We start from the raw sequence: 26890 nt of genomic DNA, 5'->3' as shown, positions 1-26890 counted from the left end.
TAAATGTGAATTACTGCAACACAAGTGTAACCTGGATGTATTGCAACGTGCTGTTACAAGACTGGTCACTCACATCGGTGTCGTCTCGTCAGTTTAGTCCCTATGCCGACAGGAGACTCTCAGATCACCCCTGATATGTAGTCATTAGTAATATGTAAACATCGATTCATAACATGTAGTTATCAAGAATAAAACAACATGGATTCCCAACATCTGAATAACATGTTATCATTAGTCCCCTGACACCAAAGACTTGAATGTGGATTAAGACAACCCTCCGCACCTCTCTCTGATTCAGGAGGGGTTTGGGTTAAATTTCAGAGGACACATTTCAGTTGTACAACTGTTTAGGTACCCCCCCTTTCCCATTAGATTAACAGTGGCCCTAGACTCAGTGAATGTCAGCTTTACCCAGGGCCGAAAGTAAGGCGGTATGGTCCGGTAGAGCGAACCTATCACAATTAATACAACATACCCCAAACAAAAAAAACTACAGCCTATCACACCATTATGGAACAGTACTGCACGGCAGCTGCATGAACAATTAGCGGAATTGACTGGAAACCGGATGGTATGTCCTCCGCGTTGTAATTCGAGGAGAAAACTGACATTTTGTCATGGCGGAGAGACCGAGGCGCGGAGAGACCGAGGCGCGGGTGGACAACAGTGGATACATCAATTCAAACTACAAGTGTACTGCTCCTCATGACCATCACAGGACATCATTTCAATCTATACGGAGGTGTTTTGTAACAGATGTATCTTTCCATTCATCAAATTGCGGATGCACTGTTGGGGTTGGGATCCTGAAATTATTTTGTAAGTGGATGGATGAGCGCGGGTAGCCTACAGGAAGGGGTAGGGTAGCCTACAGGAAGGGGTAGGGTAGCCTACAGGAAGGGGTAGGGTAGCCTACAGGAAGGGGTAGGGTAGCCTACAGGAAGGGGTAGGGTAGCCTACAGGAAGGGGTAGGGTAGCCTACAGGAAGGAGCTCCTTTAAGTGATTGTTTGACAACCGGAAGAAAACACCATAACTGGTTGTGTTTATGCCACGTTAAAAAAAAGGGCATAGGCTCTGGGAAGCTAAGATTTCCCTAAAATAAATGGAATTAAAAATTGCCAAAAGTATACAGCCTAATTAGCTTACTCACGACTATACATAAATTAATAAAATCATTCAAAATAGGCCACTACACCAGAAAGCATGATTTGGCAACAGAGGATCATTAGCTTATTATTGTAACCTGTGGATTGTTTTAAATCGCATAGACTACAGTCGGAAGGGCCCGCAATTTGGGCAGCGGCTGCTGCAATATCAATAGATGACTGTTGAGTTGCGACTGTCAGTGAAAAGCAGAGAGACCCAGCCATGCATAATCGCAATATTTAAAAGATACAATGCGGAAAAAAACTGTTTAGAAAGCAAATGGATATTGCTGTAAAGATATTACAATGAGAAGAGTGCAATCTGTATTTTAGCTATCAAAATTGTTAACTTAATCGAACGAACAGTAGCCTGTCTTACTGGCACCAGCAGAGAACATCGGCCATGTCCCCACACGGGTGTGCGCATATTCAGTCTTTATCATTGGATCAGTGACACTTTTGTTTGTTTTTGGACAATAAATGTCCTCCTCCATTGTATTAGTGTCTCCTGTTTTCGTAGGCCAATTATATGGATCAGACATCGGTTTTTGTTGATCTGTTCATCAGTGGCAGCAGAGTAGGCTACCCTGTCATTTATGCAGTAAAAAATAAATTAAAAAAATGCTGACCCCTACCGGTAAGAAATGGCATCTAGTTTCACCCCTGGCTTTACCTTAACATCCCATCATGTATAAAACAAACCTGTTACATTATAGAATCTATGAACATAGAAACGAATCCCATTCTGTTGAAGTATTCACCTTATGAGGCCTGTCAACAAGGGAATCCAGTTTGGGAGTTTCCCTCCTTCAGATCCTTTTATTATTAGAATATTAGTGACAAATGTAATTTATATTTAACAATGTTTTGCTTGTTTGTGAATGGGCTGGAATAAGGGAAACCATCCTGTTGGAACTGGGTCAAGTGGGCAGGGCATCATAAGGTGACTAGAATACATAGACATGAACATACTGTATTGAAACGGTCCCAGGCTGGTAGACAGCAACCAGTATGTACCAATACGCACATGCACTGTTGGCACTTTTCTTAAGTCCCCTATTTCCTCAAATAAGTTGAAATTTGAGAAACTTTTAGTCACCACACCTTATTACATCGTCAACATTGCAGAACCAATTAGATTTTTGTAAACTTTAAAATTTTCAAAAATTATAATTGTAAACTTAAAGACAAAATGGCATCGACGAAATTATTGGCACCCCAGAGCTAGTACTTGGTCGCGCAGCTTATTGACCAAGATAACCGCAGACAAAACATTTATTGTAGCAAAAAAATATGCTTGGTCGTACTTTTTCTACTGTCAATTTGGGGACTCTTCGCTGGGCACTCCAGAACCTCTGTTTGGGGCCATTATCCTATTGGACGACCCACAACCTTTAATGGAGACCCAGTTTTTTGGATACTGGGTTGAACATTGGACTCCAAAAACCCAGAATCTGCTGATTTCATGTCTTGCACATGTTCCAAGACCTGTATTAGTATTATTATTATTATTACTACTACTACTAAAGGCAGCAAAGCAACTTAACAGCATTATCAAACCGCCACCATCTTTGATAGTAGGGAGGGTGTTATTTTATCTGAATGCTTTGTTTTGGTTGTTGGTAAACACCAGGAAGACCCCACTGCTGAAGGAGACACCAGAAAGCCTGATTTGGACTTAGTATTTTCAAGTGCAACGTTCAACCAAGTGTCCCCACCCCCCCAAAAAAACTCTGAAGGTTGTGGGTCTTCCAGTAGGACAACAAACCCTGGAATGGTTCAAGAAGAAAACGCTGGACTGTTCTGGAGAGGCCAGTGAAGAGTCCAGATTTGAATCACATCCATTACCTTAGGGGGAGAGCTCAGGGCATTGAATAACGAGAACAGTTGTTTTCTGAAGAATGGGCCAAATTGCTGGTAGAATAGTGCAGCTCATTGATGGAAGAAGAAACATTTGTTGACAGTCATCTTGACCAAAGACTGCAAACAAGTACTAGCAACAACAAAACATTCTGCAATGTTGACAATCCAATAACAAAAAGGTGTGGAGACCAATTTAAAAATGTCAACTTAGATGAAGAAATAGGGAATTATTTAAGAGAAGTTGCAAGGATGCCAATATATTTGGCTGCAACTGTACATATAGAATATGGAAAGATACATAGTCCTCAGACCAACACAGTAACAGGAAGGTATGTGGGTTTCAGTGTGGCTTGAGGACTGCAAGGTGAACCAGGTCATCCGTGATACAAGTCAATATTCGACGTCCATCCATCTGAGGACGTCGGGAGAAACCAGCCTGAACTTAACCCTAAATCTTCAAAAAATTGAGTTAAATTCCTAAACTCAATCTTCAAAAAAAATAAAACTTAGCAATTTGACGTTTTAGAAACATGGATCAACGTCTAAATTCTGCCGTGAGACCGAGCAGATAGGAGTGTGAGGCGTCTGACTGTGTGAAAGAGGAGCAGCTCAGCATCCCGCTGGGGTCCAACCTCCTCCTCACCTCCCTCCATAAACGCTCTGCTGCACAGGACCTGGAGGGGGTAAGAGGGAAAAGAGAAGGAGGAGAAGAGTTTGGTTGAGTCAGTGTGTCTGGTTGATAGCAGGAGTCTTTGTGTCAGTTAAACAATGTGAGCCATCCATTCATTCACGTCAGCGTCACATGCCTGTCCACTGGTTACAATGAGAGGCTCTTAGTTATCTGATGTAATGACATGACCCTTCACTGCCCTCCGCTGTGGCTGAGTTCCTGACTTCTCCAGGGACGAGTTCAAATTCTCTACCCTTCTAGAAGTGTCTACTTGTTCTTTCCCCAGGAATATGGAGGACCCTCCCTCCAGTAGGGCCGTAAAAACAGTTTACATCTTTTCCTGATTCCGTTTTAGTTTTTTTCCCCTACAAATTCTATTTTCTACATTTAGTTTTTCCAGGTTTCACAGTTCTTTTCAGGTTTTCACTCTCAAAAGCACTTTATATTTTTTATAGAAAAACAACAATGCTTAAACCACATCAGGAGACCATTTTGGAGGTCTTGGAAACATCTGGATTTTTGGGTGTAGTTAGTGTACATGCACCAGCAAGTTGTTTGGTTAGCAATGTTTCTGTAACACTCATCTGATTGCAGAGTTTTGTGAGGGATTTTTTCCCCCCCGCCAGTTTTCAAAACAAAATGGCCACTGGAATGATGAAAATAATCATATCAGCATTCTGCCTGGTAGTCATAGGCTACTTTGTAGTTTACATTTAATTTAGTTTTATTTGGGGAAAGGCTTTCCATCTACCAGAAGACTTATCATCATCGCTAACAGCTAAGTGGACATTCCTGCGGCTCTTCAGGAAGTTGCAGGAATATGATTAACTTGGACAAATTCATGTATTTTCTACTAAATTCAATAGATTTTTTTGAATATTGTTGAATTCTGTTTTAAAATGTCTGGATTCCGTGATTCTGTCCCCGTTCTATTTTATAGGACCCCTACTCTTTCTTGCACCAATCCAATGCTTTTAGAGTGGGTGTAAACAACCATGCAATTCTGGAGAAGGATTGACAAATCAGAACTCAAGCTTTGTCAAGATAATCTGGGTAGTTATTGTGTGTCTGAGTATCAGTCTGTTGTTGTGTCTGAATGGGAGTCCACTGGTCTGAGTATCAGCCTGTTGTTGTTGTGTCTGAATGGGAGTCCACTGGTCTGAGTATCAGTCTGTTGTTGTTGTGTCTGAATGGGAGTCCACTGGTCTCAGTATCAGTCTGTTGTTGTTGTGTCTGAATGGGAGTCCACTGGTCTGAGTATCAGTCTGTTGTTGTTGTGTCTGAATGGGAGTCCACTGGTCTGAGTATCAGTCTGTTGTTGTTGTGTCTGAATGGGAGTCCACTGGTCTGAGTATCAGCCTGTTGTTGTTGTGTCTGAATGAGAGTCCACTGGTCTGAGTATCAGTCTGTTGTTGTGTCTGAATGGGAGTCCACTGGTCTGAGTATCAGTCTGTTGTTGTGTCTGAATGGGAGTCCACTGGTCTGAGTATCAGCCTGTTGTTGTTGTGTCTGAATGGGAGTCCACTGGTCTGAGTATCAGCCTGTTGTTGTTGTGTCTGAATGAGAGTCCACTGGTCTGAGTATCAGTCTGTTGTTGTGTCTGAATGAGAGTCCACTGGTCTGAGTATCAGTCTGTTGTTGTGTCTGAATGGGAGTCCACTGGTCTGAGTATCAGTCTGTTGTTGTGTCTGAATGGGAGTCCACTGGTCTGAGTATCAGTCTGTTGTTGTGTCTGAATGGGAGTCCACTGGTCTGAGTATCAGTCTGTTGTTGTGTCTGAATGGGAGTCCACTGGTCTGAGTATCTTTTAGGCTTTTAGATGGACAGCACCATGCAATGTCAGTCAGTCAGCAGGTCAACTCTCCCAACCAGTCAGTCAGTCAGCAGGTCAACTCTCCCAACCAGTCAGTCAGTAGGCAGGTCAACTCTCCCAACCAGTCAGTCAGTCAGCAGGTCAACTCTCCCAACCAGTCAGTCAGTCAGCAGGTCAACTCTCCCAACCAGTCAGTCAGTCAGCAGGTCAACTCTCCCAACCAGTCAGTCAGTCAGCAGGTCAACTCTCCCAACCAGTCAGTCAGTCAGCAGGTCAACTCTCCCAACCAGTCAGTCAGTCAGCAGGTCAACTCTCCCAACCAGTCAGTCAGTCAGCAGGTCAACTCTCCCAACCAGTCAGTCAGTCAGCAGGTCAACTCTCCCAACCAGTCAGTCAGTCAGCAGGTCAACTCTCCCAACCAGTCAGTCAGTCAGCAGGTCAACTCTCCCAACCAGTCAGTCAGCAGCCGATGGCCCTGCCCAGTACCAGCAGTAGTTCAGTAACAGAGTGTTAGGTGAGACAGTTAGCTAGGATAAACATGTAGTTACCTGCATATTTACTCTGCGATTAGAGAGTAGTTGAAGGTTCTGCTGCAAGAGGAAAAACAACAGCGTTAACAGATAGGGCTATACCTTTACAATCCCAGCTGCCCAGTTATTGGATTAAATACAAAGAAATATAACATGCAGAATGGGAGTCCCTATTCAAGTCAATGATACATGTTCTATCCATTCTATTTCTATGCATTTAATCCTATCTGATAGGTGATATCCAAATAGATAACTGGGCCCTGGAAGCAGACAGACTCCTAGGTTCACCGATAAAGTCTGACTTAGTTGTTGTACCTAATTTCAACATATGATCAAGACTTAAAATCTGATACAATTCATCAAAAATGACACTGAAAGTTGTTCATGTTTATAAAAATCAAATTCCCAGTTAATAACATCTCTACTGAAATTACAAAAATGTCCAAGTTCAGCGTTCATTAGGGATGTACATATTTCCCTTTTCAAGACAATTAGATACATTGGCGCCGATACGTTTTTATTTTGAAACGGTTTGGTTAGAGAACAAATCAATACAAACATTAATTTCCATTCTAAATTAAAAAAGGTGCTACACGTAGCCAGAATGCATCTGCAGTAATAGTGGAATGATAGTGTTCAAATGCTAAAATGGCTGCCGTGATATTAGCCTTTATTCGTTGAGTGTCAACCCATGTCAATTTGCTGTGTTATTGTTATCTATGGAGATGTTGAAAATGGCGTTTCATTAGAGTAAAAGGTCAGCTACTGTAGACCTCATCTGGCTATACCTGCTGAAAATACAACCACTCATCTGGCTATACCTGCTGAAAATACAACCACTCATCTGGCTATACCTGCTGAAAATACAACCACTCATCTGGCTATACCTGCTGAAAATACAACCACTCATCTGGCTATACCTGCTGAAAATACAACTACTCATCTGGCTATACCTGCTGAAAATACAACCACTCATCTGGCTATACCTGCTGAAAATACAACCACTCATCTGGCTATACCTGCTGAAAATACAACCACTCATCTGGCTATACCTGCTGAAAATACAACCACTCATCTGGCTATACCTGCTGAAAATACAACCGATTTCCATTTGGATTGTTCAGGTTCACCATCAACAATAGTTTTGGTAGTTTTGCTTTAAACAATCAGTGTATATGGTTTTTTTTTTTTTTTTTTTGAAATACAAGGTAAAGTTCATCATTTCATAACGAGGACAGAAATCCCTTTTGCGAGACGCACTGCATGGCCGAAGCAGAGAAGACCACTCCATAAAAACCTTTAAACTGTAAAACAAACAAAAAAAAATCCTTTGATTTTTGAGATGGGGTGAAATCAAAAGTTAAACTAGATATTAATTGGCTGTCATAGCGAATTGTTCAGCTCTCACATTCTGTGAGCTCCTAGACGTTTACACTTCACAACAACAGCACTTACAGTTGACCGGGGCAGCTCTAGCAGGGCAGAAATTTCACTGGCCTGCGTAGTCTCTCACACACCCTCCTCCCCTAAACACCCCTCCTAAAACAAGTCCAACTGTAGAGCTCTGACTCCCCCCCCTGTCCTCTCCAACCGCCCCCACATCACCCCCCTTCCAGTCCTCCCTCCCTCATCCACATACCACAAGCCCAATTTGAATCTGAGCGGGCGGGAAGGAAAGAGCAGCTGCAGGGTTTTAGGGCAGGCGACCGTTAGACAGGAGCCCCTCCTCAGGGCCCCAGAACAGGAAAACCCATATCTGAGCCAGATTTACTTCCTGTTATGGTAGCCAAGGGCTCTGTCCTGCTCCTAACCTCACCACACACAGTCCTCTGTCCTGCTCTGTCCGAACGTCACTACACACTCCTCTGTCCTGCTCCCCAGCCTAACAAAACTAACCTCTCATTGCCCTATATAGATGCTAGTGTAAATATAGTGAGTAAAACACTGCGTAACAGATGATCTCTGTATGAACATGTTAAAGTGTTCTCGTCACCGGTCGTCTCTCCCTATGACATCGTCAAAGGCGTGGGACAGACGTTTCAGCTTCCTGAGACCGCTCGACACACTCTCCAGGTCCCGGCCAAACTTCCTGTCAATCACACACACACACACACACACACACACACACACACACACACACACACACACACACACACGACCAAATCAGAGAGCAGGACACACCAGTCAAATCACACCCACTCCGTTCAGGGCATGGTCAATTCAGTATACATTGTTCGAGAGTGTGGATGTGTGTGTGGGGATGTAAAGTACCAGTCAAAAGTTTGGACACTCCTACTCATTCCAGGGTTTCTTTATTTTTGCTATTTTCTACATTGTAGAATAATAGTGAAGACATCAAAACTATGAAATCATGTAGTAACCAAAAGTGTTAAACAAATCAAAATGTTAGATTATTCAAAGTAGCCACCCTTTGCCTTGATGACAGCTTTACACACTCTTGGCATTCTCTCAACCAGCTTCATGAGGTAGTCACCTGGAATGCATTTCAATTAACAGGTGTGCCTTGTTAATAAAAGTTAATTTGTGGAATTTCTTTCCTTCTTTAATGCGTTTGAGCCAATCAGTTGTGTTGTGACAAGGTAGGGGTGGTATACAGAAGATACCAAATAGGGCTAAAAGACCAAGTCCATATTATGGCAAGAACAGCTCAAATAAGCAAAGAGAAACAACAGTCCATCATTACTTTAAGACATGAAGGTCAGTCAATACGGAATATTTCAAGAACTTTGAAAGTTTCTTCAAGTGCAGTCGCAAAAAACTATCAAGTGCTATGATGAAACTGGCTCTCATGAGGACTGCCACAGGAAAGGACGACCCAGAGTTACCTCTGCTGCAGAGGATACGTTCATTAGAGTTAACTGCACCTCAAATTGCAGCCCAAATAAATGCTTCACAGAGTTCAAGTAACAGACACATCTCAACATGAACTGTTCAGAAGAGACTGCGTGAATCAGGCCTTCATGGTTGAATTGCTGCAAAGAAACCACTACTAAAGGACACCAATAAGAAGAGACTTGCTTGGGCCAAGAAACACGACCAATGGACATTAGACTGGTGGAAATCTGTCCTTTGGTCTGGAGTCCAAATTAGAGATTTTTGGTTCCAACCGCCGTGTCTTTGTGAGACGCGGTGTGGGTCAACGGATGATTTCCGCATGTGTGGTTCCCACCGTGAAGCATGGAGGTGGAGGTGTTATGGTGTGGGGGGTGCTTTGCTGGTGACACTGTCTGCGATTTGTTTAGAATTCAAGGCACACTTAACCAGCATGGCTCCCACAGCATTCTGCAGCGATACGCCATCCCATCTGGTTTGAGCTTAGTGGAACTATAATTTGTTTTTCAACAGGACAATGATCCAACACACCTCATGAAGCTGGTTGAGAGAATGCCAAGAGTGTGTAAAGCTGTCATCAAGGCAAAGGGTGGCTACTATGAAGAATCTAAAACATATTTTGATTTGTTCAACACTTTTTTGGTTACTACATGATTCCATATGTGTTATTTCATAGTTTTGATGTCTTCACTATTATTCTACAATGTAGAAAATAGTAAAAATAAAAGAAAAAACCCTGGAATGAGTAAATGTGTCCAAACGTTTGACTGGTACTGTACGTGTGTATGTATTGGGGTGTGTGTGTGTACGTATGGGAATGTGCGTACGTGTGTGTGTGTGTGCGCATGTATCCTCACCGCCTGAGGCTCTGAGTGTTAGGAGATGCGAAGGGGCTTCGTAGTGCAGCCATCCGAACCAGCTGCCTCCTCCCTCCCACGTTCTTCACCCCTGTCACCTCAGGACTTCGCCCTGGGGTTCTCCTCCTCCCGCGGCCCGAGGCAGGGGTGCGTTTGGGCGCGGTGGCTCTGGGGGTGCGTCTGGGGGTTGTTGTGGCTACGAGTGTGGTGGAACGGACGGGGGTGCGCCTAGGTGTACGGGAGGTAACCCCCTCGTTGTTCTCTCCCCCCTCACACACCTGGCCAGGCGTCGCCACCAAACACTCCTCCTGATCCTGTACCACTGCTCTGTTCCTCTGAAGCCTCTGAGAAGAGATCACAAGCAGAAGTTTTCAGCATGTTTTTGTTTTTACAAAAAGATAGATTTAGAGAGATTTAGAGAGTTGGATAAACTTGGATTTTGTTTTTATTGGGCAACCCCAAACCGTTTCAGCTGGACTTTCACAGAATCAAAACAGGGAGCGCAGCAGAAGAAACTCTTGGTGAAGACTAATGTCCCCTCTAAGCTGCGCGTGGGTGTGCAGTAGCCCGAGACTGCCTTGCAGCTCCCAGGGACAGATGAAATATCAGTCCAAAAAGAGAAGCACAGATTTAACTTCATTCAACTTGCTAGAGTTTTCCCTCTTACCGTGGTAATTGTGATCGAATCAATGAAATATTAGCCACTTTCAATGCAACACGCCAAAACAAAACAAACTATGCAAGAGATTTTGTTGTAGGCAGAACACATCGGAGTAGGATTCTATTGCATGCTCTACACAGACCGGTGCAGCATAACCAATCAGAGCTGCAGTAGGCCTATATGCAAATAGACCTTTGCCATATATGGATCTGTGCCATTCACTTTGAACTGTGTTTACAACATGAGCGGTCGTGAGTAGATGCGCTTGGTTTGAGATCAAAGCGAGAGCTGTATGAAGCCGCCTGTGTACATTTGTTCATATAATAATATGTGAGTTATTAGTGAGTTATTAGCCCAGTTAAAAGATTAGTCAGCAATAGTGGAGAGATTGCTTCCTACAAGAGCACAAAACATATTTGAAAAGCCTGTCAGGTAAAGAGAAGTATTTTTGTCTTAAAGGGGCAGTGTTGTGTTTTTAGACAGGCTAGAATAAGCAAAGTAGCCATTAGACAGAGGGTAGCATTATTTGCCTGTTTCTCTTTACAAAATAAAATGCATTATTATTCCCATACCATTATTAAAGTGATTTCTTTCATCAAACAACACATTTTCAGTCACCTCCTTGTTTGAAGGACAGATGGATAAAACAGGTTAACCTGTTTGGGATAGGGGGCAGTATTTTCACAGCCGGATAAAAAACGTACCCAATTTAATATGGTTACTACTCCTGCCCAGAAACTACAATATGCATATAAATTAGTAGATTTGGATAGAAAAAAAACTCTAAAGTTTCTAAAAAAACTGTTTGAATGGTGTCTGTGAGTATAACAGAACTCATATGGCAGGCCAAAACCTGAGAAGATTCCATACAGGAAGTGCCCTGTCTGACAATTTGTTCTCCTTCTGTGGCATCTCTATCAAAAATACAGCATCTGCTGTAACGTGACATTTTCTAAGGCTTCCATTGGCTCTCAGAAGGCGCCAGAAAGTGGAATGACGTCTCTGCAGTCTCTGGGCGAAAAACAGCAGGAGTTTTTGTGAGTGGTCAGGCAGGGAACAATGACACTGGAGATGCGCGTTCACGAGACGACTCCATGTTTTTCTTTCAGTCTTTGAATGAATACAACGTCGCCCGGTTGGAATATTATCGCTATTTTACGAGAAAAATAGCATAAAAATTGATTTTAAACAGCGTTTGACATGCTTTGAAGTACGGTAATGGAATATTTTGATTTTGTTTGTCACGAAATGCACTCGCGCGTCACCCTTCGGATAGTGACCTCAACGCACGAACAAAACGGAGCTATTTCAATATAACTATGGATTATTTGGAACCAAAACATTTGTTGTTGAAGTAGCAGTCCTGGGAGTGCATTCTGACGAAGAACAGCAAAGGTAATCCAATTTTTCTTATAGTAATTCTGAGTTTAGTGAGCACCAAACTTGGTGGGTGTCAAATTAGCTAGCCTGTGATGGCCGAGCTATCTACTCAGAATATTGCAAAATGTGCTTTCACCGAAAAGCTATTTTAAAATCTGACACGGCGATTGCATAAAGGAGGAGTTCTGTATCTATAATTCTTAAAATAATTATGTTTTTTGTGAACGTTTATCGTGAGTAATTTAGTAAATTCACCGGAAGTTTTCAGTGGGTATGCTAGTTCTGAACATCACATGCTAATGTAAAAAGCTGGTTTTTGATATAAATATGAACTTGACTGAACAAAACATGCATGTATTGTATAACATAATGTCCTAGGAGTGTCATCTGATGAAGATCAAAGGTTAGTGCTGCATTTAGCTGTGGTTTTGGTTTATGTGACATATATGCTTGCTTTGAAAATGGCTGTGTGATTATTTTTGGCAGGGTACTCTGACATAATCTAATGTTTTGCTTTCGCTGTAAAGCCTTTTTGAAATCGGACAATGTGGTTAGATTAACGAGAGTCTTGTCTTTAAAAATGGTGTAAAATAGTCATGTTTGAGAAATTGAAGTTATAACATTTGAGGTATTTGTATTTCGCGCCACGCTCTACCATTGGATATTGGTGAGGCGTTCCGCTAGCAGAACATCTGTCCCTAACAGGTTAATGTCAAGCCCATGCTTTTTTCAAGTCTCATGGAATGTAGTCCTACATTGAACACCACACATTGGCTGCTACAGTAGACTGAATGATAGAACAGCTATTTCCATGTTAAAATGTTACGGGATGCATTTTCTCCATTGTTTTTGAGGGTAGGCAACTCTGGTAGACCTACATTATGATCAAATAGCCACAGTAGCCTACTTGGCCACTGTTAAAACTGTAACTTAAAGCAAGGTACAACCTTGGTGTTCACAGTAATCGCTCGCTGGAATTTTTACAACATTCAAATTTGCACTCAGCAGAACTGAAATTTGCTTTCATGGTAAAAAAATGTTTTGAGGGAACATTGGTGAAGACTCCCCCCACCCTGAGTGAATCAGATCTCTTCCTTAAACAACCAAGCGGAACGTCAACGTCAACCCCCCCAGCACAGAACACTACTCCCTCACTGAAAATGAAGGATAAAAATCACCCAGATAGAGGTTAGGCTGCTGGAGCAGCAGGTGAAAAAAACCCACTCCAGTCAGCACAGACCCAGACAACAGCCCTTCAAAAATCAGACCTGGAGGGGGAAAGAGAGACATGTCTGCACGCGGGACACTAAAACAATACACTAAGAAAAAAAAAAAAAGGACCAGCATGACAGAAAACAGATCATTGAAGAATCAAAATCACTTCTGGGAAAATTAGAACACACTAAAACACAACGAAGCACCATCTATCCAACATGGAGATGTATGGATAAACCACCTCTCATCTATCCAACATGGAGATGTATGGATAAACCACCTCTCATCTATCCAACATGGAGATGTATGGATAAACCACCTCTCATCTATCCAACATGGAGATGTATGGATAAACCACCTCTCATCTATCCAACATGGAGATGTATGGATAAACCACCTCTCATCTATCCAACATGGAGATGTATGGATAAACCACCTCTCATCTATCCAACATGGAGATGTATGGATAAACCACCTCTCATCTATCCAACATGGAGATGTATGGATAAACCACCTCTCATCTATCCAACATGGAGATGTATGGATAAACCACCTCTCATCTATCCAACATGGAGATGTATGGATAAACCACCTCTCATCTATCCAACATGGAGATGTATGGATAAACCACCTCTCATCTATCCAACATGGAGATGTATGGATAAACCACCTCTCATCTATCCAACATGGAGATGTATGGATAAACCACCTCTCATCTATCCAACATGGAGATGTATGGATAAACCACCTCTCATCTATCCAACATGGAGATGTATGGATAAACCACCTCTCATCTATCCAACATGGAGATGTATGGATAAACCACCTCTCATCTATCCAACATGGAGATGTATGGATAAACCACCTCTCATCTATCCAACATGGAGATGTATGGATAAACCACCTCTCATCTATCCAACATGGAGATGTATGGATAAACCACCTCTCATCTATCCAACATGGAGATGTATGGATAAACCACCTCTCATCTATCCAACATGGAGATGTATGGATAAACCACCTCTCATCTATCCAACATGGAGATGTATGGATAAACCACCTCTCATCTATCCAACATGGAGATGTATGGATAAACCACCTCTCATCTATCCAACATGGAGATGTATGGATAAACCACCTCTCATCTATCCAACATGGAGATGTATGGATAAACCACCTCTCATCTATCCAACATGGAGATGTATGGATAAACCACCTCTCATCTATCCAACATGGAGATGTATGGATAAACCACCTCTCATCTATCCAACATGGAGATGTATGGATAAACCTCCTCTCATCTATCCAACATGGAGATGTATGGATAAACCACCTCTCATCTATCCAACATGGAGATGTATGGATAAACCACCTCTCATCTATCCAACATGGAGATGTATGGATAAACCACCTCTCCAACCCTTTCGGCCGCATTAGAAAGAACCGAGAGCAAGAACATATACATGATAGTTTACAACAACAAAAAATAAAGTAGAATCAACTATTAAAGACTACCAGAACCCACTGGATTCTCCAATTACATTGAATGAGCTACAGGACAAAATACAAACCCTGTGGTAGTGATCGTATACTAAACAATAAAATAAAATATTTAGACCAAATTATAATGGGCTATTCTATTCTTAAACATTGTCCTCAGTTTTGGCATATCCCCTAATATTTGGAACCAAGGCCAGATCACCCCAATCCACAAAAGTGGAGACAAATTTGAACGTTGAATGAGTCAGCAGCAACCCCATCTGCAGTATCAATCAATCAACAGCACACTCCAACATTTCCTCAGTGAAAACTATTTCCTGAGCAAATGTCAAATTGGTTTCTTACTAAAAATACAGTACGACAGACCACATATGCACCCTGCACACCCTTATTGACAAACAAACAAAAGGCAAAAGTCTTATCATGTTTTGTTGATTAAAAAAAAAAGCTTGACTCAATTTGGCATGAGGGTCTGCTATACAAATGAATGGAAAGCTGTGTTGGGGGAAATATACAACATTATAAAATCAATTTAAACAGCAGTTAATCTGTGTTTATTGCCAATTTCAGGGCCGTGGGGTGAGACAGGAATGCAGCTTGAGTCCTACCCTCTTCAACACATACATACATGAATTGGTAAGGGCACAAGAACTGTCTGCAGCACTCGGCCTCACCCTTCTGGACTCAGAAATCAAATGTCTACTGATGATCTGGTGCGTCTGTCCCCAACCAAGGAGGGCCTACAGCAGCACCTACATCTTCTGCACAGATTCTGGCAGACTTGGGCCCTGACAGTGATTCTCAGATAGACAAAAATGGTGTTCCAAAAAGGTCCAGTAGCCAAGACAACAAATTCTATCTAGACACTGTTGCCTTAGAACACACAAAGAATAACAAATACCTCGGCCTAAAACAAACACCACAGGTAACTTCCACAAGGCTGCGAACGAGCTAAGAGACAAGGCAAGAAGGGCCTTCTATGCCATCAAAAGGAACATAAAACTCAACATCACAAATAGAATCTGGCTAAAAATACTTCAAATCAGTTAAAGAGCACATTACGCTCTATGGTTGTGAGGTCTGGGACAAACACCCAATTGAGACTGCATGCAGAACTCTGCAACAAATAAGCTGTGTGTGTAGAACGCAAAACCCCAAACAAGACATGCCGAGCAGAATTAAGACCTGCTAGTCATCAACATCCAGAAAAGAGAAGTGATGCCCCCACAAATCCCTCACCTACAAAGAGATGAACCTGGAGAAGAGTACCCTCAGCCAGCTGGTGCTGGGGCTCTGTTGAGAAACAAACAGACCCCACAGAAACACATTTAGACCAATCACATTATGAGAAAGTAAAACTATTTGACATGCTGGAAAGAAATCAACCCCCCCCCCCCCCAAAAAAAAACAGAAAATTGGAACGCTATCTGGCCCTAAACGGAGAGAACACAGCCAAAGAATACCTGCACCACTGTGACTGACCCCAAATTAAGAAAATCCTTGACTATGTACTGACTCAGTGAGCATAGCCAGTCTTCGAGAGCCAGGTCCGCCTACAGTGCATTTTGAAAGTATTCAGACCCCTTTGTTACATTACAACATTTATTAAATTGTTCCCCTTATCAATCTACACACAATACTCCATAATGACACAAAAACAGTTTTGACATTTTTGCAAATGTATTAAAAATAAACTGAAAAATCAGTACTTTGTTGAAGCACCTTTGGCAGCAATTACAGCCATGAGTCTTCTTGGGTATGACGCTACAAGCTTGGCACATCTGTATTTGGGGAGTTTCTCCCATTCTTCTCTGCAGATCCTCTCAAGCTCTGTCAGGTTGGATGGGGAGCGTTGCTGCACAGCTATTTTCTGGTCTCTCCAGAGATGTTCGATCGGGTTCAAGTCCAGGCTCTGGCTGGGCCACTCAAGGACATTCAGAGACTTGTCCCGAAGCCACTTCAGCGTTGTCTTGGCTGTGTGTTTAGGGTCTAGGGTTTAGGGTGAAACTTCACCCCAGTCTGAGGTCCTGAACAGGTTTTCATCAAGGATCTCTGTACTTTGCTCCGTTCATCTTTTCGTCATCCTGACTAGTCTCCCAGTTCCTGCCGCTGAAAAACATCCCCACAGCACGATGCTGCCACCACCATGCTTCACCGTAGGGATGGTGCCAAATTTCCTCCAGATGTGACGCTTGGCATTCAGACCAAAGAGTTCAATCTTAGTTTCATCAGACCAGAGAATCTTGTTTCTCATGGTCTGAGAGTCCTTTAGGTGCGTTTTGGCAAACTCTAAGCGGGTTGTCATGTGCTTTTCACTGAGGAGTGGCTTCCGTCTGGCCACTCTACCATAAAAGGCCTGATTGATGAGTGCTGCAGAGATAGTTGTCCATCTGGAACAGAAGGACAACTATGTTCCTGGTTCGAGCCCAGGCCGGAGCGAGGAGAGGGACGGAAGCTATACTGCTACACTGGCAATACTATAGTGCCTATAAGAACATCCAATAGTCAAAGGTATATGAAATACAAATCGTATAGAGAAATAGTCCTATAATAACTACAACCTAAAACATCTTACCTGGGAATGTTGAAGACTCATGTTAAAAGGAACCACCAGCTTTCATATGTTCTCATGTTCTGAGCAAAGAACTTAAACGTTAGCTTTCTTACATGGCACATAATGCACTTTTACTTTCTTCTCCAACACTTTGTTTTTGCATTATTTAAATCAAATTGAACATGTTTCATTATTTATTTGAGGCTAAATTGTTTTTATTGATGTATTATATTAAGTTAAAATAAGTGTTCATTCAGTATTGTTGTAATTGTCATTATTACAAAAACAACAACAATCGGCCGATTAATCGGTAGCTGCCTTTTTTTGGTCCTCCAATAATCGGCATCAGCGTTGAAAAATCATAATCGGTCGACCTCTAGTTAGAGGCCCATCGGACAAATTCTTTGGCCACTATACCCTTTTTGCCAATAGGCCTGGACCCTTTTACTAAGCGGCGTCCTGCTGATCCATGACGACTGGTCTGCCGACGTAACAGCACGAGGGGGCTACAACAGACTTCCTCCGTCACCACGTCCCTCTAAGGCCCTTCTGCTAGCTATCTGAATCGCTGTCTCCAGCCCGCCTAACTACTCACTTGACTCTATGATCACTCGGCTACGCATGCCTCTCCCTAATGTCAATATGCCTTGTCCATTGCTGTTTTGGTTAGTAATTATTGCCTTATTTCACTGTAGAGCCTCTAGCCCTGCTCAATATGCCGTAGTTAACCCTTTAGTTCCACCTCCCACACATGTGGTGACCTCACATGGTTTAAATGATGTTTCAAGAGACAACATCCCTTATCGTCACTCAATGCATAGATTTACCTCCACTGTATTCACATCCTACCATACCTTTGTCTGTACATTATGCCTTGAATCTATTCTTCCACGCCCAGAAACCTGCTCCTTTTACTCTCTGTTCTGAACGTTCTAGACAACCAGTTCTTATAGCCTTTAGCCGTACCCTCATCCTACTCCTCTTAGATAGACAGTGAACCTGTTAACTAGTACCGCCACGTTTTGAAAAGCCTGATTTCGATGGTGGGAACAAGGATGTATGGCTCCCGTCAGGCTGTAGTCTTTACAAAGCCAGGGGAAAATGAGTCAACCTAGATATGCTACAATGTCCTGGCAGATAGGAACATCGTTGAGACTAGTCCAAAGGCTCTATTGAACAAGGACAGACATATCTACTAGTGTGATTGTGTAATCGGCGAAACACAAAAAAGCCACCATAACTTCTATAAAACATGACTATTCATTTTTAGATCAGACAGCAGGCTCAATCAACCAATGACGGGTCCCGGTGCAAAAAAAAAATAGTGAATAATTATGTCTGAAACACCCCCTCATAATTATGTAGGGAGACAGGAAAAACACTAGCTGTGAAGTTTCCCTTTAAAATTAACAGAATTAAGCATTTCCCCAAATGTAGGCTGCATTGACTTGAACAGGAGTGGAGAAAAATGATTTCTTTCAGCATCTTGAGAGAATACGAACGCGCAGTTAGCACCTCTTCAGACGGTATCCATCGTTATCAGCATCATATAACCCTATTTCAACCACATAAAATATGCATCCAAGCCAAACTGAAATCTTATCAGAAACATGTTGGGTCGTTTTCACAGATTTCTATTTCCTTACAACCGGTCAAAATGATGTCATTTGGAAGTTTGGCACAGGAAAAAAAGTGTTAAATATTGCATTTTCTCCCCGGTCCCTAAACATCATTACTCCTCTAAAGAAGCAGAGATGACAGAACTTTACTGACGTCAACTAGAAGCATTCATTCTATTGATTTATGAAATTCTGGTGAGCAAAAGGTTTATTGAGTCTTTTAGGGCAAACATATAATGACTGAAGAGAAGCTACATGTATCTGATTAGGAGACAAGTTGACTAACAAAGTCTACTAAAATGTCAGAAATTATAAGCAGAAACACATCTAAAAATCAGGTAAAAAATAAAAATTTAAATCCTGTACTCCCTGTCCAAAAATGGTTCTGCCGGCTCTGACTGTAGCCTACAGAGCATTTTCTATATTAGCAGGTTGGGGTCAGATGCAGGCTTTAGATTTTTTACATTATCACATATAAGGCAGGTGGTTACGGATGGGTTATTAGCAATTGCGGTGCAGGTTAATGAGAAAGCAACAGGCATCACTACGGTCAGTGTCTCCTACCTGGTACACTCCCCCGATGTGGCTGCGTGCGCTGCGTGTGAGCTGGCAGACAGCGCTGGTCTTCTGATTGGCCTGCAGACTCTCCCAGGTGGGGTCAGGGGTCAGCTCAGGGTCTGGCAGGGAGTTTGTCTGGAGGAAAAACGCACCACTTTACTGGGCCATTATCTTAGCGGCAACACACACACACAGTGTATAAAACATTAAGAACACCTGCTCTTTCCATGAACATACTGACCAGGTGAAGACCATGATCCCTTATTGATGTCACTTGTTAAATACACTTCAAAAATCTGTGTAGATGAAGGGGAGGAGACAAGGCAAAGAAGCCTTGAGTTATGGGTTGTGTATGTGTTTCATTCAGAGGGTGAATGGGGCAAGATAAAAGACTTCAGTGCCTTTGAACGGGGGGTATGGTAGTAGGTGTCAGGTGCACCGGTTTGTGTCAAGAACTGCAACGCTGCTGGGTTTTTCACACTCAACAGTTTTCTGTGTGGATCAAGATTGGTCCACTACCCAAAAGACATCCAGCCAACTTGACAACTGTGGGAAGCATTGGAGTCAAGCATCCTTGTGGAACACTTTAGAGTCCATGCCCTGACAAACGGAGGCTGTTCTGAGGGCAACTCAATATTAGGAAGGTGTTCTTAATGTTTTGTAAACTCAGTGTACACACAGAGACTCTGGAAAGAGAGCAGTTGTAGGGGTTAGTTGCTTTGCTTAAGGGCCCAATGGCAGGAGATGTTATCTAAGATGAGGTCTTTCTGTGTATCCCAAATGACTCTGGTCAAAAGTAGTGAACTAAATAGGGAGCCATTGGGGCCGTGTGCAGCTTGATTCAGCCTCTTACCTGTACGGAGCGCAGCGGAAGCCTCTTCTTCAGAGACATGCGGAGGGAGTTGAGAGAGGAGGAGGAGCGTAGCTTCCTGAAGCGGTCGGGAGGAGGGGCCTCAGGGGAGCTGGACTCGCCCCCGTCTGACTCCTCCAGAACACTGTGAGCCCTCCACACCGCCACGCCACTCATCACCGACGACGACATGCTGAAGCTGACCAATCAGGGAGGAAAGAGGAAGAGATCAGGGCTGTGTTCAGCAGTATACGCACAACATTGTAGAGCGTTCAGATAGAAATGTAGAACAAAAACTTGCCTCGCAATGTAAAAGATAAGCACATAATAAAACTGGTGCCCGTCTTTCCATTGTGGGATGAAGTTCTGCACAACAGATTGCACGGTAATGGCTGAGGTCACTTAACACGTCTGGAAAAAAATGCCGGTTTTGGAGTGAACTCGAAAGCACCGTTTGAGAAACATCCAGCTGGTGGTATTTTAGAGTCTCAACTGAAATGAGCGCGACATCAAAACTATGAAATAACATATGGAATCATGTAGTAACCAAAATAATAGATAGAGATATAGTTTTGATGTCGCGCTCATTTCAAGTAGTCACCTGCAATATAATATAATATAAATATATATATAATATATAATATATAATATGGAGTCATTAACTCATTTCTTTCAACCACTCCACAAATGTCTTGTTAACAAACTATAGTTTTGGTAAGTCGTTTACGACATCTACTTTTTGCGTGACACAAGTCATTTTCCCAACAATTGTTTACAGACAGATTATTTCACTTATTAATTCACTGTAATCACAATTCCAGTGGGTCAGAAGTTTACATACACTAAGTTGACTGTGTCTTTAAACAGCCTGGAAAATTCCAGAAAATTATGTCATGGCTTTAGAAGCTTCTGATAGGCTAATTGACATCATTTGAGTCAATTGGAGGTGTACCTGCAGATGTATTTCAAGGCCTACCTTTGCTTGACATCATGGGAACATCAAAAGAAATCAGCCGAGACCTCTTATGTTAGCACAGCTGAAAACTGTTGTTCTGATTAAAGAAGCAATAAAACTGGCATTGTACCAGATCTTCAGCTTCTTGGCAATTTCTCGCATGGAATAGCCTTAATTTATCAGAACAAGAATAGACTGATGAGTTTCAGAAGAAAGTCTTTGTTTCTGGCCATTCTGAGCCTGTAGTCAAACCCACAAATGCTGATGCTCCAGATACTCAACTAGTCTAAAGAAGGCCAGTTTTATTGCTTCTTTAATCAGAACAGTTTTCAGCTGTGCTAACATCAATTGCAAAAGGGTTTTCTAATGATCAATTAGCCTTTTAAAATGATAAACTTGGATTAGCTAACACAACGTGCCATTGGAACACAGGAGTGATGGTTGCTGATAATGGGCCTCTGTACGCCTATGTAGATATTCCATAAAATGTTTTTTTTTGGGGGCCATTTCCAGTTACAAGTCATTTACAACATTAACAATGTCTACACTGTATTTCTGATCAATAATGTTATTTTAACAGACAAAAAAAAAAAAGCATTTCTTTCAAAAACTTGGACATTTCTAAGTGACCCCAAACTTTTGAATGTTAGTGTATAATTTTTTTTATTTTCACCTTTATTTAATCAGGTAGGCAAGTTGAGAACAAGTTCTCATTTACAATTGCGACCTGGCCAAGATAAAGCAAAGCAGTTCGACAACATACAACAACACAGAGTTACACATGGAGTAAACAACATACAGTCAATAATACAGTAGAAAAAAATAAGACTATATACAATGTGAGCAAATGATGTGAGATAAGGGAGGTAAAGGCAAAAAAATGCCATGGTGGCAAAGTAAATAAAGTATAGCAAGAAAAACACTGGAATGGTAGATTTGTAGTTTGAAGAAAGTTCAAAGTTCAAATCTAAATAATATGGTGCAAAGGAGCAAAATAAATAAAATAAATAAATACAGTAGGGGAAGAGGTAGTAGTTTGGGCTAAATTATAGATGGGCTATGTACAGGTGCAGTGATCTGTGAGCTGCTCTGACAGCTGGTGCTTAAAGCTAGTGAGGGAGATAAGTGTTTCCAGTCAGAGATTTTTGTAGTTCGTTCCAGTCATATATTTATTTTATGGCACACGAGACACCCGTCTGATTTGCGCCTGTCTCTGGACCAATCCATTGAGGAGGCCGCAGTGATGACAGTCCAATAATAATTGGGACTGTCACTCGGATACACAAGACATCTCTCTCCAGAATGTGTCCTCTCCCGCCATTTTGTGGGTATTCATATTGTTTCATAACTTCTTTGTGTGCATGGGGTGGCAGGTAGTCTAGTGGTTAGAGCGTTGGACCAGTAACTGAAAGGTGGCTGGATCAAATCCCTGAGTTGACAAGGTAAATATCTGTCTTTCTGCCCCTGAACAAGGCAGTTTAACCCACTGTTCCCTAGTAGGCTGTTATTTGTTTTTAACTGACGTTGCCTAGTTAAATAAAATAAATTGGTTGCAGTGTCTTAATTTGCCCATAATTCACAATTTCTAATCTGCAATGTTTGTTTACGTTAATTTCTGTTAATGCATTCAATACATTAGTTATTTAACGTTGTCATTGTCAGATTGTAAATATGTTATGCAGAACTCGTAACCTTGGCTACACTTCTGAGAGACAAGCTTGTTTATTTCACTCCATTTATGAGATGTCAATTTATTGGTCGTCTTTTGTTTGAAATGCTCCTGTCAATGTTGAGTAAAGATGCATATAGGAAGTAAGACTAGGCTATCTGGCCTGCACGCCAGATAGCCTAGTAGGCCTATAAAATGTGTCCATTTGGGGATGGCTGATAGTATTTCTGATTGTCTTAACTCACCACCACTAATGAGCTGTTGAGTTTCTAAAAGTAATTTTTCTTCACCTGAAACAGCGAGTAAACAAAGTCTGTTTTGAACAATATTTCCAGCTCTCTCCCTTTCGATAACCACTCAGCATTAATGGAAGAAATGTAATGTTCTGATCCAGTGGAAACGTAAAATACCTGATTACTTCTTATCCCTTTTGCACAAATAGCCTACAGCTGTGTCTGTCCCAAGCTCACTGGCTTGGGAAACTGAGGGTCCAGAATATTTTATTCAATGTTTCAAGTTCGTTGCATAAAGGCCATGCATAGCCAATGTGATTTATAGGATATTTATTTCATCTGGGTATTTTCTACCTGCAGGCTGCAATGTTTTGCGTTGGCTTTATGTTGGCCATTTTTACATAGTTGGAAATATAAGTTACTTTTAGATTTGAATAATTATTATTTAGATAGAATGTAGATTAACCACAGAGAATGATTTTGAGATAGACTTTTATAAATTAAAATAAAACTGTTTCAGGAAAATGTGCAACCCACCCACACCTAAAACCAAAGTGCACCCCTGCTAAACTCAGTCACTACTCGCGAACTTTGCTGGTGTTTCTGATTAATAAACAATGCCATGCTGGTGGGTGGTACCATTAAAATAAAACCCAGCCCTGAAAACGAAACTTTGGCTAAAAAAAATAATTTCCAAATCCACTTTGTTCCTGAAAGAGGCCGAGCAGAGTTTACGAATGTTGCACAATGATGTCAGTCAACATGTAATCGTTCAGGTCAATGTATGATAGATTTGGACTTGAAGAGTTAACCGAACTGTCCGCTTCTTGCCAATGAGGGGCTTCGATTCATCTCGCCCGGGTGTCCATGTAGGTGTGACTACATTAGTTTTGGAATTTGGCTGACTCCTGGGAACGAGCCAGGTGCCCGGTTCAAAGCCCACAGAGATGTCGGCTCGTGCTGTAGGAGCATGTGGAGTAATGAGTAGGATTCTGTGTTGTCACATGCAAATCTGTATCCCCAAGGAAAACGAGTTAAAAAAAAAAAACATTTCATGGAAAATATATGTATTTTTCTGGACGATGCACCATGTTGCCTTGTTGACAAAAAGGACTGAGCTGCACAGATTACTGTTACACTTCAGTAAGTGGCTTTTCCCTCCCCGCTTTCGCCCGGTGACGTAACGAGCCTTTGACCAGCGGCTCAGCATAATCGAATCATCCCACTGACGTATCTGTGTACGAAGTTGCCTGCCATAATGTCAGATCGTAACATGTGAATTCAAATACATTTCTACCTGACGAAATTACTGTCCTGCAAAAAAAAAAATAATAATAATAAAAACGCACTGCAAAAATGTGTGAACCAGAAAAAGTCTCTCCTCACTACCTATTGTTCCCCTGCAGTGAGGGATTACAAGCTTCAGATAACGTTTTTATAACGTTGTGCCGATAAAAAACATTAGTAGCCGTATGCAACCCGGGGAGCCAAATAAACGGCTCTTTCACCGATGCGATTCGGTTACCGAAATGCGCCCCCCAAAAAGAGCCGTTCGTTCGCAAACGAACCATCAGTAGTATCTGGTGGAGCCATACCTTATTTAAGCGTTTTGTCTCTGAAAGGAGTCAACTCATTCTTGCTTTGTTTACAATTCGTCATGCCGTTCACAGCCGCCCGGTTATGCTGCCTTTTGTCGGCTTGCCCCAACAATATATTACAGTACCCAGTTAGCTAACGTTACACAATATATTACAGTACCCAGTTAGCTAACGTTACACAATATATTACAGTACCCAGTTAGCTAACGTTACACAATATATTACAGTACCCAGTTAGCTAACGTTACACAATATATTACAGTACCCAGTTAGCTAACGTTACACAATATATTACAGTACCCAGTTAGCTAACGTTACACAATATATTACAGTACCCAGTTAGCTAACGTTACCTACTGTAGTAATTTCACATGCTAGTTAACATCCCAATAACCATAAAAACAAAATGTTGCCATCTTACGTTAACTAGCTAGATACTTTGTTCTACTTTTGAATTCGCTAACTTTGTTCTTAACTGACTTACCTAGTTAAATAAAATAAAAAATTTACAACAAAAAGAAAAAACTAGCAGCTTCGGATTAGCTAGTTAGCAAGCAGACAAAGTTAACATTTTAGCTAGCTAACGTAAACTATCTGAATGCATGCTTTTTTTTTAAACATTTTTTTTATATATAGCTACATCGTCCATTGAAAGAGGTGAATAGGCTAACTTTCGCTGTAAAACGATTTTATTATTACACAATGAAGTACTTTTATATTCGCTAATATCTACCTTGTAAAGTTGGTTGTTGCCTCTCCGTGTCTCCTGAAGAAACCTCTTAACAACAGTTGTTAACGGGAACTTCGTCTTTATGTGTTTGAATTTGGCGGTGGACCGCGACCACGCCCCACCTCGGACCGGCAGACCCTCAGCGCTATCTGATTGGTCGATGCTGTTCCGACTGTTACAAACTTCCCCCACCCCCCGAATTATTCATTCCATTCCATTTCGGTTCCTAGCTAATTAGCTTTAGTTCCTACTCTAGTGATATCTGTTTTTTTTTAAGAAAAAAAAAAGACTGGCGGATAATGTGACTTTACCACAGTGATGGCTGGCTCGGATGGGAATTTTTACCATTCTGACTTTGCCTATACAGTCCTTTTATGACTGTGAATAACTTTGGGATAAAAGTTCAGACTTGTGGTTGTGGATTGGAACCAAACCCTGTTCTTTCGCACAAGTGAACTGATTCCGTGTGCGCTCCAGCGGACACAGACAATAGGATAGTTGTAGTAGGCCCGGCCTGTGCTGGAAAAATTATAATAACGGATACAATTATTCAGTTGACTAAGTATCCACTGACTGTATTCATTGTATCTATTAATGAAATGTACTGATAATAGGGTGACAGTGTAAGAACTATAGTTTTCTTCAGTGTTTCTCTATGGATACTAATGCATAGGCAGAAAAGTATAAAAGTATCCTTGTACATATTTAGGAGAGGTGTAAAGAAAAGAGCAGATGTGCAGAGCTGTCTTACCAGGAATAACAATAACACGAGTGATGGGAAATCAAGGCTTTCTGAACCCTTTGGTTTTCACCAAATTGTTCCCGAAAAACGGTTAACTTTTAACATACCATTTTAACACAGGGCGCATTCGGGACATCTGCTGGTCAGGGATAAATATCAGCATGTTTGATGTTTATATAGACTTCATCCTTACCCATTTTGCCTCCAGGTTCACTATTTTTTTTTTCAAAATCCGTGGTATTATTATGCTGAAGACAAAATATTGTAATAGGCTACACTAAATAAAACGATTTATTTGAACAACAATGGGAAAATATTGTGGTTTCACAGATTTTTTGGTTGTTGTTGTTTTTTTTTGTTGTTGCCAGGATTCAATATTGTACCAATACCAGTGTTTGGCATCCCCTGACCCTACCTACAGAGCTACCGTCCAGGTGCTATAAACCTGAAACAAATCTAACTAAATTGGTAATTAAGGTGTCCAGCAGAGGTCGGTGTGTGAAAGCAGCTTTGCATTGAAGGAAGCCACAGGTACAACAGCGAAATCAATGGGATCTCTCATTTTGCAACACGAAAAAAGCGCGTGAAACATGTCATAATGCTACTTTAATACTATGATCGTACGTTATGTCAAAACAGTAGTGCTTTGAAAACTGCATTGGAGCTCCAGTATCAATTGTCTCATCACTAACTACAACTTTAGTTGAGGTTTTACACCTGAAGGTTCCATGCATTTGATTGACTGTTTGGTATCATTGTTTTTTTTTTTTTAGCACCATGCTACCTAGAGATGGGGGTATGGTTGAGTGTAATAACTAAGTTGTCAGTGGTGTAAAGTACTTAAGTAAAAATACTTGAAAGTACTACTTAAGTAGTTTTTTGGGGTATCTGTAC

At 41.6% G+C, this 26890-nt stretch overlaps 1 protein-coding gene and 1 long non-coding RNA gene across 4 annotated transcripts; both read right to left on the bottom strand.

The window, feature by feature from the left end:
• Positions 1 to 1588: 1588 nt before the first annotated feature.
• pimreg (PICALM interacting mitotic regulator) lies at positions 1589 to 25376 on the bottom strand. 3 transcript variants are annotated; one of them, XM_029770409.1, is made up of 7 exons: positions 25258 to 25376; positions 20073 to 20268; positions 19226 to 19354; positions 9733 to 10076; positions 8016 to 8111; positions 6041 to 6079; positions 1589 to 3683 (listed from the first exon to the last, which is right to left on the bottom strand). In XM_029770409.1, the coding sequence occupies exons 2-6, from the start codon at positions 20259 to 20261 to the stop codon at positions 6049 to 6051; spliced, it is 789 nt and encodes a 262-aa protein (XP_029626269.1). In that variant the 5' UTR covers positions 20262 to 20268; positions 25258 to 25376; the 3' UTR covers positions 1589 to 3683; positions 6041 to 6048. The 3 variants fall into 3 exon arrangements, with proteins under 3 accessions (XP_029626269.1, XP_029626267.1, XP_029626268.1); XM_029770407.1 differs by having other exon boundaries at positions 6041 to 6082; positions 25258 to 25375; XM_029770408.1 differs by lacking the exon at positions 25258 to 25376 and adding an exon at positions 24522 to 24606 and having other exon boundaries at positions 6041 to 6082.
• LOC115204690 (uncharacterized) lies at positions 6395 to 7593 on the bottom strand. Its single transcript, XR_003880434.1, has 2 exons — positions 6844 to 7593; positions 6395 to 6810 (listed from the first exon to the last, which is right to left on the bottom strand). It is a non-coding gene; the product is annotated as an uncharacterized LOC115204690 (long non-coding RNA).
• Positions 25377 to 26890: the final 1514 nt, after the last annotated feature.

This window comes from Salmo trutta, chromosome 12, assembly GCF_901001165.1.
Source record: "Salmo trutta chromosome 12, fSalTru1.1, whole genome shotgun sequence".
Taxonomy (NCBI): domain Eukaryota; kingdom Metazoa; phylum Chordata; class Actinopteri; order Salmoniformes; family Salmonidae; genus Salmo; species Salmo trutta.
This window is presented reverse-complemented; position numbering and strand designations above follow the sequence as displayed.

Excerpts from the sequence above, each read along its gene's own strand:
- pimreg (XM_029770407.1), bottom strand. The coding sequence starts at position 20,261 with ATGTCGTCGTCGGTGATGAGTGGCGTGGCGGTGTGGAGGGCTCACAGT. Across the intron at positions 19,355-20,072 it reads TTCCGCTGCGCTCCGTACAG|ACAAACTCCCTGCCAGACCC; the intron begins GTAAGAGGCTGA and ends TTTTTCCTCCAG. Across the intron at positions 10,077-19,225 it reads ACATCGGGGGAGTGTACCAG|AGGCTTCAGAGGAACAGAGC; the intron begins GTAGGAGACACT and ends ATCTCTTCTCAG.